The sequence below is a fragment of the Pelophylax lessonae genome (assembly GCF_965119305.1).
Source record: "Pelophylax lessonae genome assembly, chromosome: 4".
In the NCBI taxonomy this organism is placed as follows: domain Eukaryota; kingdom Metazoa; phylum Chordata; class Amphibia; order Anura; family Ranidae; genus Pelophylax; species Pelophylax lessonae.
In genome coordinates this window covers 555,885,298-555,903,310 of record NC_138771.1, presented here as the reverse complement: position 1 = coordinate 555,903,310, position 18,013 = coordinate 555,885,298, and the positions used below count along the sequence as shown (strand labels likewise).

At 43.3% G+C, this 18,013-nt stretch overlaps 2 protein-coding genes across 2 annotated transcripts in view; both read left to right on the top strand.

Annotated features, from left to right (window-relative positions):
• Positions 1-18,013, top strand: part of LOC309553714 (all-trans-retinol 13,14-reductase-like) — a 338,403-nt gene that overhangs the window by 267,044 nt on the left and 53,346 nt on the right. The window lies entirely within an intron of this gene.
• Positions 12,114-18,013, top strand: part of LOC309553711 (all-trans-retinol 13,14-reductase-like) — a 58,772-nt gene continuing 52,872 nt past the window's right edge. The window contains exon 1 of the mRNA XM_082255088.1: positions 12,114-12,320. Coding sequence (XP_082111214.1) covers positions 12,164-12,320 — 157 coding nt within the window. The 5' untranslated portion in view covers positions 12,114-12,163. The remainder of the gene's footprint in view (positions 12,321-18,013) is intronic.

The following is an 18,013-nucleotide window of genomic DNA, read 5'->3' as shown; positions in this document are numbered from 1 at the left end:
AAATGGAGTTGAACCCTATGGAAAAACTCTGTAATCCATTAATAAAGGTAAGACATGGTTTGTCTCAAATATTTAAGATGTTAACCGATCTGGTGGGAAAGAGGAAACTTCCTTTTATTGAAAAATGGGAAAGAACTACTTTAGAAGAACACAAGTTGAAAACTGTGCTAAGACCTGCATACTGCACCGCTAGGGATGTGAACACCATCAAGATTAACTATAAGTGCCTCTCGAGATCGTATATTACACCGGCCAGGGCACATCGCTGTCGTCCTGAGAAGTCTAGTCTGTGTTGGGGGGGGGGGGGGGGGGGTGCCAGGCAGAAGGATCAACGCTCCATATATAGTGGGACTGCCCTAAGATCTGTGTATATGTATACAACATCTAATTAACAATTTACAGGCGAGGAAGTTTTGGATGATCCCTGGTTATGTTTATTTCACAAAACAAATAGATCATTATAATCATATAGAAATTCAAGAGTTCCAAACCTGCTTAATGCTGCGAAGGGGACGATCCCAAAAAGATGGCTCGAAATAGAAGCCTCCACAGTTAGGGAATGATGTGGGAGAGTCGAATATATATACGACATGGAATATTTGTGTAGTAGAGATAAACGTGTTGAAAACTTCTCCAGCACCCAAACCCCCCCCCCCCCCCCCCCAGCGCGGCGATCTGGGATGCGGCGTGTCCGTCGGGACGGGACACAGCCCATCCCCGATCAGTGTAAAGAGCCATCAAAAAAATGGCTCTTTACCATGTGACCGGCTGTGTCCAATCACAGCCGGCCACATGCACTTCCCTCGTGCACGCCGCTCGCGCGCACCCCTATCTGCAGCCCATTAGAGTACCCGAGTACCTGTCACCAGCCCATCAGAGTACCCGAGTACCTGTCACCAGCCCATCAGAGTACCCGAGTACCTGTCACCAGCCCATCAGGTACTCTGATGACAGGTACTCGGGTACTCTGATGGGCTGGTGACAGGTATTCGGGTACTCTGAGGACAGGTACCCGGGTACTCTGGTGGGCTGGTGACAGGTACTCAGGTACTCTGATGACAGGTACTTGGGTACTCTAATGACAGGTACTCGGGTATTCTGATGACAGGTACTCGGGTAATTTGAGTACCTGTCATTAGAGTTCCCGAGTACCTGTCATCAGAGTACCTGTCATCGGAGTACCTGAGTACCTGTCATCAGAGTACCTGTCACCAGAGTACCCATCATCAGCGTACCCAAGTACCTGTCACCAGTCCATCAGGGTACCTGAATACCTGTCTTCTGCCCATCAAAGTATCCGAGTACCTGTCTCCCGCCCATCAGAGTACCCGAATACCTCTCTGTAGCCCATCAGAGTACCCGAGTACCTGTCTCCAGCCCAGAGTACTCAAGTACATGTCTCCAGCCCAGAGTACCTGAGTACCTGCCTCCAACCCAGAGTACCCGAGTACCTGTCTCCAGCCCAGAGTGCCCGAGTAGCTATCCGCAGCCCATCAGATTACCTGAGTACCTGTCTCTAGCCCATCAGAATACCCAAGTACCTCTCCGAAGCTCATCAGAGTACCCGAGAACCTTTCTGAAGTCGATCAGTGTACCTGAGTACCTGTCTGCAGCCCATGAGAGTACCTGAGTACCTATCTGCCGCCCATACCTCCTAGATTATGTGTTGGGGTATTTGCTTTCCAAAATGGGGTCATTTTGTGGGAGTTTCGATTGTCCTAGTGTTCCAGCGCCCTCACAAGTGTGATTGGTTGTAATGAAATCATATGTGTAATTTATGCTCCTAGAACACCTGACGGTGCTCCTTGCATGTTGGGCCTCTGTATGTGGCTATGCTGTGACAAAGTCTCACACATGTGGTATTGCCATACTCAGGAGGAGTAACAGAATGTATTTTGTGGTGTAATTTTTGCTATATAATTTACAACTTTGTTTAAAAAAAAAAAAAAAATGTTTTCATTTTCTTTCCACATTTTCCAAAAACTTCTGGAAAAAAATGACATGTTCAAAAGACTCATTATGCCTCATAGAATATACATTGGGGTGTTTGCTTTCCAAAATGGGGTCATTTTGTGGGTAATTCCATTGTCCTAGTGCTCCAGGGCCTTCAAAAGTGTGATAGGTCGTTAGGAAATTATATGTGTAATTTATGCTCCTAGAACACCTGATGGTGCTCCTTGAATGTTGGGCCTCTGTGTGTGGCCAGGCTGTGTAAAAGTCTCACACATGTGGTATTGCCATACTCAGGAGGAGTAGCAGAATGTATTTTGGGGTGTAATTGCAAGTATGCATATACTGTTTGTGAGAAATAACTTGTTATTATGACAATTTTGTGTAAAAAAAAAAAATTATTTCTTAATCTTCCCAAGAATTGTGGGAAAAAATTACAACTTCAAAAAACTCACCATGCCTCTTACTAAATACCCTGGAATGTCTAATTTCCAAAAAGGGGTCATTTGGGGGGTATTAGTACTGTCCTGACATTTCAGGGCCTCAAGAAATTAGACAGGCTGTCGGTACATCAGGTGTGATTAGGTGTGATCAATTTTCAATGATTGGCACCATAGCTTGTAGACTATATAACTTTTACACAGACTAAAAAATAACCACTAATTTTGGTTATTTTTACCAAAGATATGTAGTAGTATAAATTTTGGCCCAAATTTCTGAAACAAATTACTTATTTGCAAAATTTTATAATAAAAACTAAAACTAAATTTTTTTTTTTTTCAAAATTTTCTCTCTTTTTTCACTTATATCGCAAAAAATTAAAAAACCCAGTGGTGATTAAATACTACCAAAAGAAAGCTCTATTTGTGTGAAAAAAATGATAAAAAAATTTGATTGGGTACAGCGTTGCATGACTGAGTAATTATCATTCAAAATGTGAGAGCGCTGAAAGCTGAAAATTGGTCTGGGCAGGAAGGGGGTGTAACTGCTCTGTATGGAAGTGGTTAAGGTAATCAGTAAGAGTAGGACATATTGGATTTACACAGGAAGCTGGGTCAGATAATGTGGTAGATCGGGGTAATATAAGGGGAATGGAGGGGAAAGGGGTTTGGAATTTTAGGGGGGAATATAGATACTGTAATATATATCATTGAAGGAAGTAGTTTATTTCTTCTTACTTTGATTTTCTTGAGTGTTTTGTAATTTGAGGAAACTTAATAAAAATTATAATTTAAAAAAAAAAAAATGTGGAAAGTATGGGACATTTCTTGCTTCAGTGTCCTTTCAATGTGGCTGTGTATAAAGAGGTGGGGAGGGCTCTGGGTGTTCCCTTTCTCTCATGCAAGTCTTATGAAAAGTAGGTCTATGGAGCATTCCAGACTCGCAAGGGTTTTGATCTGGACACTCTTTTCTTAGTCAGTTTAGGGGTCCGCTATTTTACCTGGAATGCACAGTGTCAGGTATTTCTTTGGCAGAAAGTCCTTCCTATCCAGCTGGTGATGCATGACATCCTTGGTGAGGTGGGGAAAATTCAGGGTCTTGAGAGTGGCAGGGGGCAGAAGGAGGCCTGGATAAAGGTGTGGAGGAATATTAGGCCTGTGGCTGCCATCTGTTGATCTCTTGGTGGTGGTTCCTTTCTCTGGTCTCTTTCTGTTTTTTCACTCCATTAGCTTTTGAGTCATAGCTAATTTTTGAAGAAAGGTTACGTACAGGTGATGGCCTATGTTTCTTAGTCAAAGTATAAGTAAGGGAATGTTGTTCTAGTGAAGGCCTCTAAAAACTTATTTCAGTGTAACCATTTTTATTTTTTAGTTGCTTTATGCGTATAAGTTTAAATCTTTTATTTATGCTGAATTGAGCATTCCCAGGTTTAGGCCAGGGTAGATTATTATGTTACGTTATTTATTATATTTATGAATTTTTCACTCTTGTACTTTTGTAATAAAATGTTATGGGTTTTAAAATTTTAATATAAATAAAAATCTACAAACTACTGTATCATTTTGAGTTGCTGCAATGAAATTTTAGCAAAATGGACTAACTTGCTGTATAATTTTTCACTTTGATTTTCAGGGTGCCTTTGAATTCAGCTCTCTGTAGGTTGATCATTCTCATTTCCGAAATCAAATGATGTGGCATCCTTTCATTTCTAACACATTACCCAGTCTATACCAGTATTGATATCCAGCATGAGATATTTTTTCCCATTGAAATCTGATGTGTTTCAAAGTGTTCTTTTAACTTTTTTGAGCAGTGTATATGGCCTAGTTTACATTTTCAGTTACATAGCAGCACGGAAAGAAAATGTATTCTCTATGTTCAATTGAATGGGGGTGTGCTGCAACTGCACCACATTTAACCATATACACATTTTGAATTTTGTTACTTTGCAAAAAAAATTCCACCTCCTAATTTTCTCATCACTATGATCAAAAACATGTTTTGACTCCACTAAGTTTTACAAAACTAAACAAATGTTCCAAAAACTAAAATTGTTAAAACAAAATTATTTTGGTGGATGGCCAGCTTAACTCTATAGTTAAGTGCCGGTTCACACTACCGCGGCATGACTTCAGGGGCGACCTGTGAAGTCGCATGCACCGCGACTTTGGCGCAACTTGCACGGTCTTCACATAATGGAAGTCAATGCAAGTCGCTCCGATGTCGCCCCGAAGTAGTACAGGAACTATTTTCTAAGTCAGAGCGACTTGAGTCGCTCCTATTAGAACAGTTCCCATAGAACTGAATGGACCGCGACTTGTCAGGCTGACCAGTCGCCTGACAAGTCGCAATAGTGTGAACCGACACAAAATAGTTCACTGCCAGATCTGTACATTGATCTGGAGACAGTATCATCCCATAATGCTCCTCACGTGTTGCTGTATAAAGAATGTGAAAGATCAAGTTGTCGAAGACTAATAGCCTTTCACCCACATATTATAATTTCCTGCCAGGTACAGTGCAGATTAATAAGTAACACATTTTATTTTATCTTAAATCACATTATTATTATATTGCCCTACCCCCAAAAATAACATTGTAAAAGGACATAAAGTCATTGAATATGCCAGGATAAAAATTACGGAGGCAGAGATTGGTATCGCTGTATTTATGGGGAAGGACTAAACTCCTGTCAGCATTTTAAAGCTGTCTGTGACCCTATTGGCGAGCTATTTCTATCAGCTATTTAGGTGTATGTAGCCATTTTCCCTCCCTAGTGTCATGTGACTGGTTAGTGTTACAAGGTCTCAGGTGTGAATGGGCAGCAGGTGTGTTAAATTTGATGTTATCGCTCTCACTCTCTCATACTGGTCACTGGAAGTTCAACATGGCAGCTCATGGCAAAAAAACTCTCTGAGAATCTGAAAAAAAGAATTATTGCTCTACATAAAAATGGCCTAGGCTATAAGAAGATTGCCAAGGCCCTGAAACTGAGCTGCAGCATGATGGTCAAGACCATACAGCGGTTTAACAAGACAGGTTCCAATCTGAACAGGCCTCGCCATGGTCGACCAAAGAGGTTGAGTGCACACGCTCAGCGTCATATTCAGAGGTTATCTTTGAGAAATAGACATACAGTCAGGTCCATAAATATTGGGACATGGACACAATTCTAATCTTTTTGGCTCTATACACCACTACAATGGATTTGAAATGAAACAAACAAGATGCGCTTTAACTGCAGACTTTTAGCTTTAATTTGAGGGTATTTACATCCAAATCAGGTGAACGGTGTAGGAATTACAACAGTTTGTATATGTGCCTCCCACTTTTTAAGGGACCAAAAGTAGTGGGACAGATTAACAATCATAAATGAAACTTTCACTTTTTATTACTTGGTTGCAAATCCTTTGCAGTCAATTACAGCCTGAAGTCTGGAACACATAGACATCACCAGACGCTGGGTTTCATCCCTGGTGATGCTCTGCCAGGCCTCTACTGCAACTGTCTTCAGTTCCTGCTTGTTCTTGGGGCATTTTCCCTTCAGTTTTTTCTTCAGCAAGTGAAATGCATGCTCAATCGGATTCAGGTCAGGTGATTGACTTGGCCATTGCATAACATTCCACTTCTTTCCATTAAAAAACTCTTTGGTTGCTTTTGCAGTATGCTTTGGGTCATTGTTTATCGGCACTCTGAAGCGCCGTCCAATGGATTCTGAAGCATTTGGCTGAATATGAGCAGATAATATTGCCTGAAACACTTAACAATTAATCCTGCTGCTTTTGTCAGCAGTCACATCATCAATAAATACAAGAGAACCAGTTCCATTGGCAGCCATACATGCCCACGCCATGACACTGCCACCACCATGCTTCACTGATGAGGTGGTATGTTTTGGATCATGAGCAGTTCATTCTCCATACTCTTCTCTTCCCATCACTCTGGTACAAGTTGATCTTGGTCTCATTTGTCCATAGGATGTTGTTCCAGAACTGTGAAGGCTTTTTTAGAAGTTGTTTGGCAAACTCTAATCTGGCCTTCCTGTTTTTGAGGCTCACCAATGGTTTACATCTTGTAGTGAACCCTCTGTATTCACTCTGGTGAAGTCTTCTCTTGATTGTTGACTTTGACACACATACACCTACCTCCTGGAGAGTTTTCTTGATCTGGTCAACTGTTGTGAAGGGTGTTTTCTTCATCAGGGAAAGAATTCTTCGGTCATCCACCACAGTTGTTTTCCATGATCTTCTGGGTCTTTTGCTGTTGCTGAGCTCACTGGTGCGTTCTTTCTTTCAGTTGATTTGGCCACACCTATTGTTTTTGCTATCTCTCTGATAGGTTTGTTTTGTTTTTTCAGCCTAATAATGGCTTGCTTCACTGATAGTGACAGCTTTTTGGATCTCATATTGAGAGTTGACAGCAACAGATTCCAAATGCAAATAGCACACTTGAAATGAACTCTGGACCTTTTATCTGCTCCTTTTTAATTGGATAATGAGGGAATAACACAAACCTGGCCATGGAACAGCTGAGCAGCCAATTGTCCCATTACTTTTGGTCCCTTAAAAAGTGGGAGGTACATATACAAACTGTTGTAATTCCTACACCTTTCACCTGATTTGGATGTAAATACCCTCAAATTAAAGCTGAACGTCTGCAGTTAAAGCACATCTTGTTTGTTTCATTTCAAATCCATTGTGGTGGTGTATAGAGCCAAAAAGATTAGAATTGTGTTGATGTCCCAATATTTATGGACCTGATTGTATGAAGGCTGCCAGCATTGCTGCAGAGGTTGAAGGGGTGGGGGGTCAGCCTGTCAGTGCTCAGACCATACGCCGCACACTGAATCAAATTGGTCTGCATGGCTGTCGTCCCAGAAGGAAGCCTCTTCTAAAGGTGATGCACAAGAAAGCCCCAGAAGGAAGCCTCTTCTAAAGGTGATGCACAAGAAAGCCCGTAAACAGTTTGCTGAAGACAAGCAGACTAAGGACATGGATTACTGAAACCATGTCTTGTGGTCTGATGAGACCAAGATAAACGTATTTGGTTCAGACGGTGTCAAGGGTGTGTGGCGGCAACCAGGTGAGGAGTACAAAGACAAGTGTGTCTTGCCTTCAGTCAAGCATGGTGGTAGGAGTGTCATGGTCTTGGGCTGCATAAGTGCTGCCAGACACTGAGGAGCTACAGTTCATTGAGGGAACCATGAATGCCAACATGTACTGTGACATACTGAAGCAGAGTATGATCCCCTCCCTTCGGAGACTGGTCCGCAGGGCAGTATTTCAACATAATGACTCCAAACACACCTCCAAGACAACCACTGCCTTGCTAAAGAAGCTGAGGGTAAAGGTGATGCACTGGCCAAGCATGTCTCCAGACCTAAACTCTATTGAGTATCTGTGGGGTATCCTCAAATGGTAGGTGGAGGAGCGCAAGGTCTCTAACATCCACCAGCTCTGTGATCTCATCATGGAGGAGTGGAAGGGGACTCCAGTTGCAACCTGTGAAGCTCTGGTGAACTCCATGCCCAAGAGGGTTAAGGCAGTGCTGGAAAATAATGGTGGCCACACAAAATATTGACACTTTGGGCCCAATTTGGACATTTTATCCTAGGGGTGTACTCACTTTTGTTGCCAACGGTTTAGACACTAATGACTGTGTGTTGAGTTATTTTGAGGGGACAGCAAATTTACACTGTTATACAAGCTGTGCACTCACTACTTTACATTGTAGCAAAGTGTCATTTCTTCAGTGTTGTCACATGAAAACATTGAATAAAATGAGATACTGTATATGTGTATGGCCAGCTTTTGGTTGCAGAGATAGGGATCCATTTAGAAATGTTATTAGGATCAAAGATAAGAAACCAAGCACAATTCTTACCTCCCATGAAAACCCTTTTAAAACAAAGTAAAGGATATCACATAAGCTAACCATTCACAGTAAAATTTCTCTCATTCAGCCCCATGGGGCTGAACGAAAGAAATTACAGTAAAACCTTGGATTGAGAGTAACTTGCTTTGAGAGCATTTTGCAAGATAAGCAAAACTTTTTTTTATAAATTTTGGCTTGATAAACAAGTGATGTCTTAATATACAAGGAGTGTCATGTCACAACTGAGTAAAAAAGAGAAGAGAGGTGCCTCTAATTGTAGCAATATGGTTACATTTAATGAAGGTACAACATTTAGCAACTCACATCATTGATGATAAAAACAGGCACATCTAAGTATGCTGGCATCTGGGGTAAAGCTGTCCTCATAGACCATCCCCCGCACCGCCATCTAAGTCATCCCTTCCACATTGAGCTCTACGAGTGCTTCAAGCCTCGCTTTCAGATTGCTCTACTGCAGGGTAGTCTTCCCAGTCACGATTTCAGACTGACGGCGGTGAGGAGAATGGTCTAAGTGGACAGCTTTACCCCGGATGCCTGCATGTTTAGATGTGTCTCTTTTAATCATCAACTATGTGATTTGCTAAATGTTGAACTTTCATTAACCACTTTCAGACGGGAGGATTTGGCTGCTCGAAGAACAGGCCCTATTTTGCGATTCAGCACTGCGTGATTTTAACGGACAATTGTGCGGTCGTATGATGCTTTACCCAAAAGAAATTTACGTCCTTTTTTCCCACAAACAGAGCTTTCTTTTGGTGGTATTTGATCACCTGTGCGATTTTTATTTTTTGCGCTATAAACAAAAAAATGCGACAAATATTGAAAAAATAACAATATTTTTCAAATTTTTTTATATGAAATTCTCAAAAAAAATTTAAAAATCAAAATTTTTTAACATTTTAGGCCAATTTGTTTTCTGCTACATATTTTCGGTAAAAAAAAATCACAATAAGCGTATTTTGATTGGTTTGCGCAAAAGTTATTGTGTTTACTAACTACGGGAAAGATTTATATAATTTTTATTGTTTTTTTTTACTAGTAATGGCGGTGATCTGCGATTTTTTTGCGGACTGCGACATTGAGGTGGACAGATCGGACCCCTAACTGACATTTTTGACACTTTTGGGGGTACCAGTGACATTACTACAGTAATCAGTGCTAAAAATGTGCACTGTTACTGTAAAAATGACACCGGCAGGGAAGGGGTTAACTGTACTGGTGATCAAGTGGTTAAATGTGTCCCTAGGGGCATGATTCTAACTGTCAGGGGGCGTGGCTTGTGAAATAATCACAGAGACATGCGATCCTATATAGCAGGATCACATAGCCTCTGTGATCACTTCAGGGAGAATGACAGATGGCTGTGTTTACATCAGCCGTCTGTCTTTCTCCCTCAGCTGCGGGAGATCGCAAGTGGCCAGTGGCCATCAGAGCCGCCGGTCACACGCGCTGGTTCCCCGGTTGACCAGCGGGGGCGGGGGCGGGAGCGCGCCGTGGCGGTGCGCGCTTGCCCTGATAGTCTCCTGAGCAAGCAACGTAGTACTACGTCGCTTTGCCCAGGAGCGGCTGCCTGCCGCAGTAAAACTGCGGCGGGCGGTCGTTAAGTGGTTAAATGTAACCATATTGCTACACTTAGAGGTGCCTCTCTTCTCTTTTATACTCTGTAGATCCTGATGGATTTTGCTTCTAATCCCCTTTTGGAGGCTTCCATTTGTGGATGGACATGTTATTGTTAAATGCTTTTTCCAATAATAGATAAAATGTATTATTTTCCTCAAAATCTACAAACAATACCCCATTATGACAACGTGAAAGAAGTTTGTTTGAAATCTTTGCAAATGTATTAAAAATAAAAAATCACATGTACATAAGTATTCACAGCCTTTGCCATGAAACTTAAAATTGAGCTCAGGTGCATCCTGTTTCCAATAATTATCCTTGAGATGTTTCTAGAACTTGATTGGAGTCCACCTGTGGTAAATTCAGTTAATTGGATATGATTTGAAAAGGCACACACCTGTCTATATAAAGACCCACAGTTAACAGTGCATGTCAGAGCACAAACCAAGCCATGATTTCCAGGGAATTGTCTGTAAACCTTTGAGACAGGATTGTATCGAGGCATAGATTTGGGGAAGGATACAGAAACATTTCTGCAGCATTGAAGGTCTCAATGAGCACAGTGGCCTCCATCATTCATAAATGGATAAAGTTTGGAACCACCAGGACTCTTCCTAGAGCGGGCCGCCGGCCAAACTGAGCAGTTGGAGGAGAAGGGCCTTAGTCAGGTAGGTGACCAAGAACCCAATGGTCACTCTGACAGAGCTCCAGCATTTCTCTGTGGAGAGAGGAGAACCTTCAAGAAGAACAACTATCTCTGCAGCACTCAACCAATCAGACCTGTATGGTAGAGTAGCCAGACAGAAGTCATTCTTTAGTAAAAGGCACGTGACGGTCCACTCTGATCTAATCAGGGCTCAAGTCCTTCAGAAACGCATGGGAACGGCGTTCCTGTACTTTTTCCCACAGCAGGAATGTTGTTCCCATTAGCAGCGGCACCCTGGGGCCCCCCCAACAGAATCCCGGAGCCACCTTCTGCTCTGAGATGGCAGGTTGGTAAGCCCAGATTGTGGGTTACCAACCCGCCATCCCTGAGCATCAGTATGAGGGAACTGAAGGAACTGAGCCAGCACTAGAGGAAGCGGAGCCAATACTTTATGTATAGTGCCAGGTCCTGTCACAGGCGGAGTGATATTAAATGTACTCTGCCTGTAACCGGGCGCATGAGCGATACAGGAAGCAGCGGCTTTGCTCTCTACTGCAGACGCATGCTTTCTCCAGCACTGCTCCTGTCAGGAACCAGCCAGCAGTACCCGCCAGCAATACAAGCCAGCAGAACCAGCCAGCAGTACCCACCAGCAGTAATTGCCAGCAAAACAAGCCAGCAGTACCCACCAGCAGTAACAGCCAGTAGTACCCACCAGCAGTACCAGCCAGCAGTACCCGCCAGCAATACAAGCCAGCAGTACCAGCCAGCAGTACCCACCAGCAGTACCCGCCAGCAATACAAGCCAGCGGTACCAGCCAGTAGTAACCACCAGCAGTACCAGCCAGCAGTACCCGCCAACAGTACCCACCAGCAGTACCAGCCAGCAGTACAAACCAGCAGTACCCGTCAGCAGTACCCACCAGCAGTAACCGTCAGTAGTACCAGCCAGTAGTACCCACCAATAGTACACACCAGCAGTACCCACTTTTGTAGAATTTGAAGAAAATAATGAATTTATTCAATTTTTAAATAAGGCTGTAACATAACAAAATGTGGAAAAAGTGAAGTACTGTGAATACTTTCCAGATGCACTGCAAGTGTGCTTTGGATTACAAGCATGTTTCCGAAAGGAATTATGCTTGCAATCCAAGGTTTTACTGTACTTAATTACCTAATCCACAATAAACAGCGCAGATGGACGCAGTTGTCAGAATACCTAAACACTTTCTACATCTGATTGAATGCGGACACTATTTGGCACCTTCGACAAAAGCTGATGGAAAATTTGACGTTTCTCGGGCTGGATGGTGCTGAAACTCTATGTGTGTATGGTTTGTATATGGCCAGGTGTAAATTCCACACTTTCTGCATTAATAGATGATTACACAATACAATATTCTACTACTGCCTTGACATCTGCCTCATTTGCAGCATCTAATGTCAGCTGAGAAACCTGTCATCAAGCAGTTAATGTGTTCTCTGCCCCCTGAGCTCTGTGTTCTGTATTGCTGTCAGGCACAGGCGGAGTCCTAGCAGGAGGAAGTCCAGCCCATTCTGTGTGTGTACAAAAGTCAGATCTCAGCTGCACACAGCAGTCATTCAGCAGACATGTGGCTCTATGTGATCTTTGCCATTGCTGTCATCCTTATCATCCTCAAGTCTTGGCTGGGGAACCGAGGACCCAATCCCTTGGCTAAGGACACCAGGAGACCCCCAGGACCAGTGGTGTTTGATAAAGCTGCGAAGAGAAAGGTGATTAAGAATGGTAAGGACAACAAAGCAGGGTGATCGTGTACCTTAAATGAATCATTTTATCTTTGTAATGTATTGTTGAGCAGACCTTTAACATCAATTGTACTGGTTTTAGTGCTATAACCCAGATAGTCCCTATTGGTTGTGGTCAGGATCAGCTGTAAATGAATGACTCTTCCTGTATTATGATTTGTGATTTTGGTTAATATTACTGTACACCAATTGTTACATTTGTTACAGTTGATGCTTTTCTATGAGGGTTGGTGTACAGGATAGTTTGGCACTTGTCCCAACCATGTGACAATAGGGGACACAAGGACAGCGAACCAAGAAAGTGGTGAACCTTCACCACATTCTTCTTTTGCAGTCGGGGCAAAATATTTTTTATCTAAAATGTTTTATTTAAAGTAAAAAGGTATATATTATGATTGTTTCACAGGGCAGATTTATTTTTTTTCTCTGTTTTGTCCTTCAGAATTCTGTATGGTAAATAGAGACATTTACTGACCCTCTTTAACCACTTCAGCTCAGGAAGGTATTACCCCCCCCCTCTTCATGAACAGGCCATTTCTTGCAATTTAGCACTGCGCTACTTTACTGGTAATTGTGCGGTCATGCAACACTGAACCCAAACGAAATTTATATAATTTTTTTTTACACAAATAGAGCCTTCATTTGGTAGTATTTGATCACCACTGGGTTTTTTTTTTTTTTTTTTTTTTTTTGCAATATGCAAATGGAGAAATAAAAAATCTACAAATGAGAAAAGACTTGAAATTTTGAAAAAAAAAGCAAAAAAAAAAAAAAAATCAATATTTTTTATTTTCTGCTATGAAACATATTCAATAAAAAAAAAAAATGTCTTCATAAATTTTGGCCAAAATGTATTCTGCTACATGTCTTTTGAAAAACAAATCCCAATATGTGTATATTGATTGGTTTATGTGAAACGTATAGCCCCTACAATCTATGGTGTATATATGCTGGATTTTTTTATATACTACTAATGGTGATCTGCGACCTCTAATGGGACTGCGTTAGTGTGGCGGGCAATCTAAAACTAACTGACGCTGGGGGTAAACTGACTAAGTGCCACTGACATCACCAATGACACTAATACAGTGATCAGTGATAATAATATACACTGTCACTGTTCTAATGACACTGCCTGGGAGTTTACATTTAGGATGATAAAAGGGTTAAAGTGACTGTAAAGGAAAAAAAAATATTTTAATAAAATGTATTTAAATAAAATAACCTGTCATACTTACCTGCTTTGGTTTTGCACAGAGCAGCCCCGATCCTCCTCTTCTCAGGTCCCCCTCCATCTCTCTGGGCCCCTCCCCCTTGGCGAGTGTCCCTAAAGCAAGCTGCTTGCTGTGGAGGCACTCGTGCATGCTCGTTCCTGAGCCGGCTCCCTGCATCCATAAGACACAGAGAGCGTGGCTCAACCCTGTCCTTCTGATCCCACCTCACTCACTGTGATTGATGGCAGCGGGAGCCAATGGTGACCAGGGAAAGCCTTGGGTCTCGTGCAAATCGCAGGATAGAGATTTGGCTTGGGTAAGTTCTAGGAGGGGCTGAGGGTGGAGCTGTACACTGAAGGTTTTTTACCTTCATGCATAGAATTCATAAAGGTAAAAAAACCTTCAGCCTTTACAACCACTTTAGCCCCGGAGGATTTGGCTGCTCAAAGACCAGGCCCTATTTTGCTATTCGGCACTGCGTTATTTTAATGGACAATTGCGCGGTCGTGCAACACTGTACCTAAAAGAAATTGACGTTCTTTTTTCCCCCACAAATAGAGCTTTCTTTTGGTGGTATTTGATCACCATGGGGTTTTTCTTTTTTGCTAAACAAATAAAAAAAGTTGAAAAATTTTGAAAGAAAAATAAATACATTTTTTCCTTGTTTAGGTTATAAAATGTTGTAAATAAATACGTTTTCTCCTGCACTGGCAGGCACTGATGATGAGGCACTAATATGCAAAACTGATGGACACTGATAGGCAGCACTTATATGCACCACTGATGGGCACTGATAGGCAGCACTGGTGGGCACTAATGGGTGGCACTAATAAGCAGCACTGATGAGGAAGAACTGACAGGCACTGATTGGCATCCCCCTAATAGGTACTGATTGGCATCTTTGAGCACTGGTTTGCATCCCTGGTGGATTCTAGTGGGCATCCCTGGTGGGCTCTAGTGGGCATCCCTGGGTGGCATCCCTGATGGGTCTGCACTGATAATCAATGCACTGATTATCAGCGCAGACCCCCCCCCCCCCCCGTCAGGAGAGCCACCGATCGGCTCTCTCCTTGTTAGCGCGAACTGAGGAAAGCCGATAAATGGCATTTCCTGGTTCTGATGTGACCAGCTGTGATTGGCCGTCATTCTGGTATATGGTGGGCGGGAAGTGGTTAAGCCCCTAGAAGCTGTTAGCGTTTTTTCTGCTCCCAGAAGCTAAATCGTGTTATCCTATGTGTCCATGCACACTACTTCAGGCTATTAGTGTTTTTTGAGCTTCACCGTTGAAAGAGTGTATCAATGTGCTTTAATGAAATATTAAAGTTCATGGTATATTTCAGCTAGTGCCCATTCTAAAATGGAATGTGGGCTCTTGCAATGACATTAACGAGTCATACTAACACACCTCATTCATATATCCTTGACACTTGGCAGTTGGATTTTTGCATATAGACTACAGACACATTGATAGGTGTTTACATCTTGGACACTTAACAAGTTAGGCTCCGCATACAGATTACAGACAACACCTGAACTCATTGACAGTTAGGCTTTATTTCAGACGGCCGCTCCGGATTTATTCTCCGCTGCGGGACTTTTTTTATTTTTTTTCACGGAGCGGATGACACTTGTGTCATCCGCTCTGTATGTCCGCATATCATCCCATCCGTTTGCGGATGATATGCGGACATAATGTAAGTCTATGGCATTGCGGATGTCACCGCTGACATCCGATTTTGCTTCCTTTCCGTTTTTTGAACGGATGAAAAAATAGGGTTCTGTTCCATTCCAAAAAACGGAACAGAACTGAAAGGAAGAAAATCGGATGTCAGCGGATGGTATTCCGCTAACATCCGCAATGCCATAGACTTACATTATGTCCGTAAATCATCCGCAAAAAAATAGGATGATTTGCGGACATACGGAGCGCCCGTGTGAAAGGGCCCTTACTTACATGTCAACACATCAGACAGCTACTAATAGTGTTTTTTTTAGTGTAGCACCCTACCTGGTAGGTGCTAGGCAAAGTATAGTGGGCCTTGGCTGCCTAACAGCAGGGCCATGATTTTCAGCTGGGCTTTCATGTCTCCCAGGTGTTGCTATTGAGGCTGGGGAGTCTCCCCACTGATTCCATGAGAAGGGTTCTCATTGGGCAGTGGAGGAAACCCAATCAATGGCACATTCAGGCCTGTATCTACCCCAGAAAGGCAGACTCTGCCGCACAGGATTCTGGGAGTGGGTATAATTCTGAGGGGAACGCATGATGCAGCATCTTTGGTGGGAAGCAGAGTCCCAGGAGGGAGGGTACAGCTGTCTCTCCTCCTGTCAGAAGGATCGGGTGTCTCGGTTGGCTGCCTGAGAATCCAGAGAGAGAGCTGAGCTGCAGATAGGATCCGGTGTGCCGAGGACCAGCGGAGAAAGAGGGGTTCAGTTCCAGGAAAGCATTCCAAGTTCGTGAGTACTGTGAATTGCCCCTGAGGGTCTACCTAGTGTAGAGTAGACCACTCCAGTGAAGGTCCCAGGGATCCGGGATCCAGCTAGTGTCAGAGGGGGTGCCTAGGGAGAGGACCCTGAAAGTGTAGAGGGGGCACCAGCGGTTGGGCCCTGAAGAGTCAAGTGTACAGTGTTAAGGGTTGCAGCAGCACAAGCAGTTACAAGGAGCTACCTCAGTCAGTGAAGGGCTGGAGGGAGCCATTCACAGGACTTTTGAGCAAGACAGAGTGCAAGAGTCAAGAGTTACTACAGTCCTGGATCTTCTGAGTTAACCAAGGAGTTAAAGTCGAAGTTTCAGCACATTTCAGCAAAACAGTATTTTTAAGCGCCAGGAAGCGTTGGTTGGCATTCAGCTGGCGTCAAGACAGCGCTAAGAGGCATTTTTCTACTAAGTGTCTCAGTTAAACCTAATTGAGTATCCCACTCATTTTCTTCTCCCATCCCCATCACAAAATAAACAAAACAAACCAAAGATGCCGGAATGGTCTTTGTCTCAGCTCTCACACTTGGGTTTTCAAGTTAAATGTGTTGGAAGTGTTACTGGTAACAATGGCAGACCCACATCAGGCCCAATGCATGGAAATCCTGCTACATTGGCTTTTTTTTTTCTTTTACTGAAATAACTTTAATCAAACGCTCTAAAAACACTCCTAAAAAGCTATTACTAGAGTTTTTTCCAGCGTGTTTTTCGTTAGTGTGCATGAAGCCTAAACGTGTATAATGTGTGCTGCTTTTTACTACAGATCTCCTTGTTTCTTATCGCTGCTTTGTAGAGATAAGAAACAGAGAGATTATCACAGGTCTCTGGGCTGTGATTGCGGACAGCCACTAGCAGGTCCTGGCTTTTTATCATTAACTGGGACTTGCTGCTAACAGACACCTGCTGTGTACAATCACAGCGGATGTCGGCAGGGGGACGCGCATGCGCGCACCCTTAACTCAGAAGCGGGCAGCAATGTACAAGTACGTCGCTTTGCCTGTGCAGGCCGCCCATGCGCAGTATATTGCGGACGGGTGGTCCGCAAGTGGTTAAAAGATGGTCACATAACTCAGCCCAAGAAAATGTAATATTTTACCTCGTACTTGTTCTTAGATGTGATGGCTGCCTTAAGGCCCATTCACACAGGTGCAGAGAACCGAACACTGTGAAAAAATAAAAAAAGAAAGCAAACATTGTGTGGGAGTAACAGATGTTTGCATACAATGGTCTGTACAAATCTAGTAATTGCACACCTGAGTGTAGGGATGGATGAGTGCTCCTGTATGCAGACCATTTACATCCATGGCCGCTGAACACATACGCTCACATGTGTGGTTCAGATCGTACAGCGCAGCATGTTATTTATTTGTACAGATAACCGTATGCAAACACCTTTCTCTCCTGGGCGCAGTGATAAGCTCCCTTTTCATGATGTATGGCTCTCTGCATCCATGTGAATTAGCCCTTCACTTTCATTTTCAGGCTCTACATTTTAGCATATACAGAAAATACCTGTTGGTAATGCCAGAAATGCAGTGTCTCTGCCACTTCCTGGGAGATGAACTGAAAGCACAGCTGGAGACATCACCCTGGTACTGGCGTCCATAGCTGACCGTCGGCTTTCTTGTAATGACAACCAATGTGGCTGAGAAGCCGCTCGGCTGTCATTACAAGGAGCGGGAGGGGACACCCCGACCCCCCCCCCCCTTCCCGCCGCCTTCCGCGGCTAGCCCGGGTCTCCCATCCCACCGGTAGACCCAGGCAACCTACCTGCACGGCCGCTGAAGACCCGATCAAAGCCGCATTCGGCTCTGATCGGGTCTCCATGTAAGAACCCGGAGGTGTTGTCATGACATCACTTCCGGGTACTCGGCGCCAAATGCAAAAAAATGACAATTTGGACATTTTCATTTTCAATATGGGATGTACTCACTTTTATTGCCAGCGGTTTGTACATAAATGGCTGTGTTGTGTTATTTTGAGGGG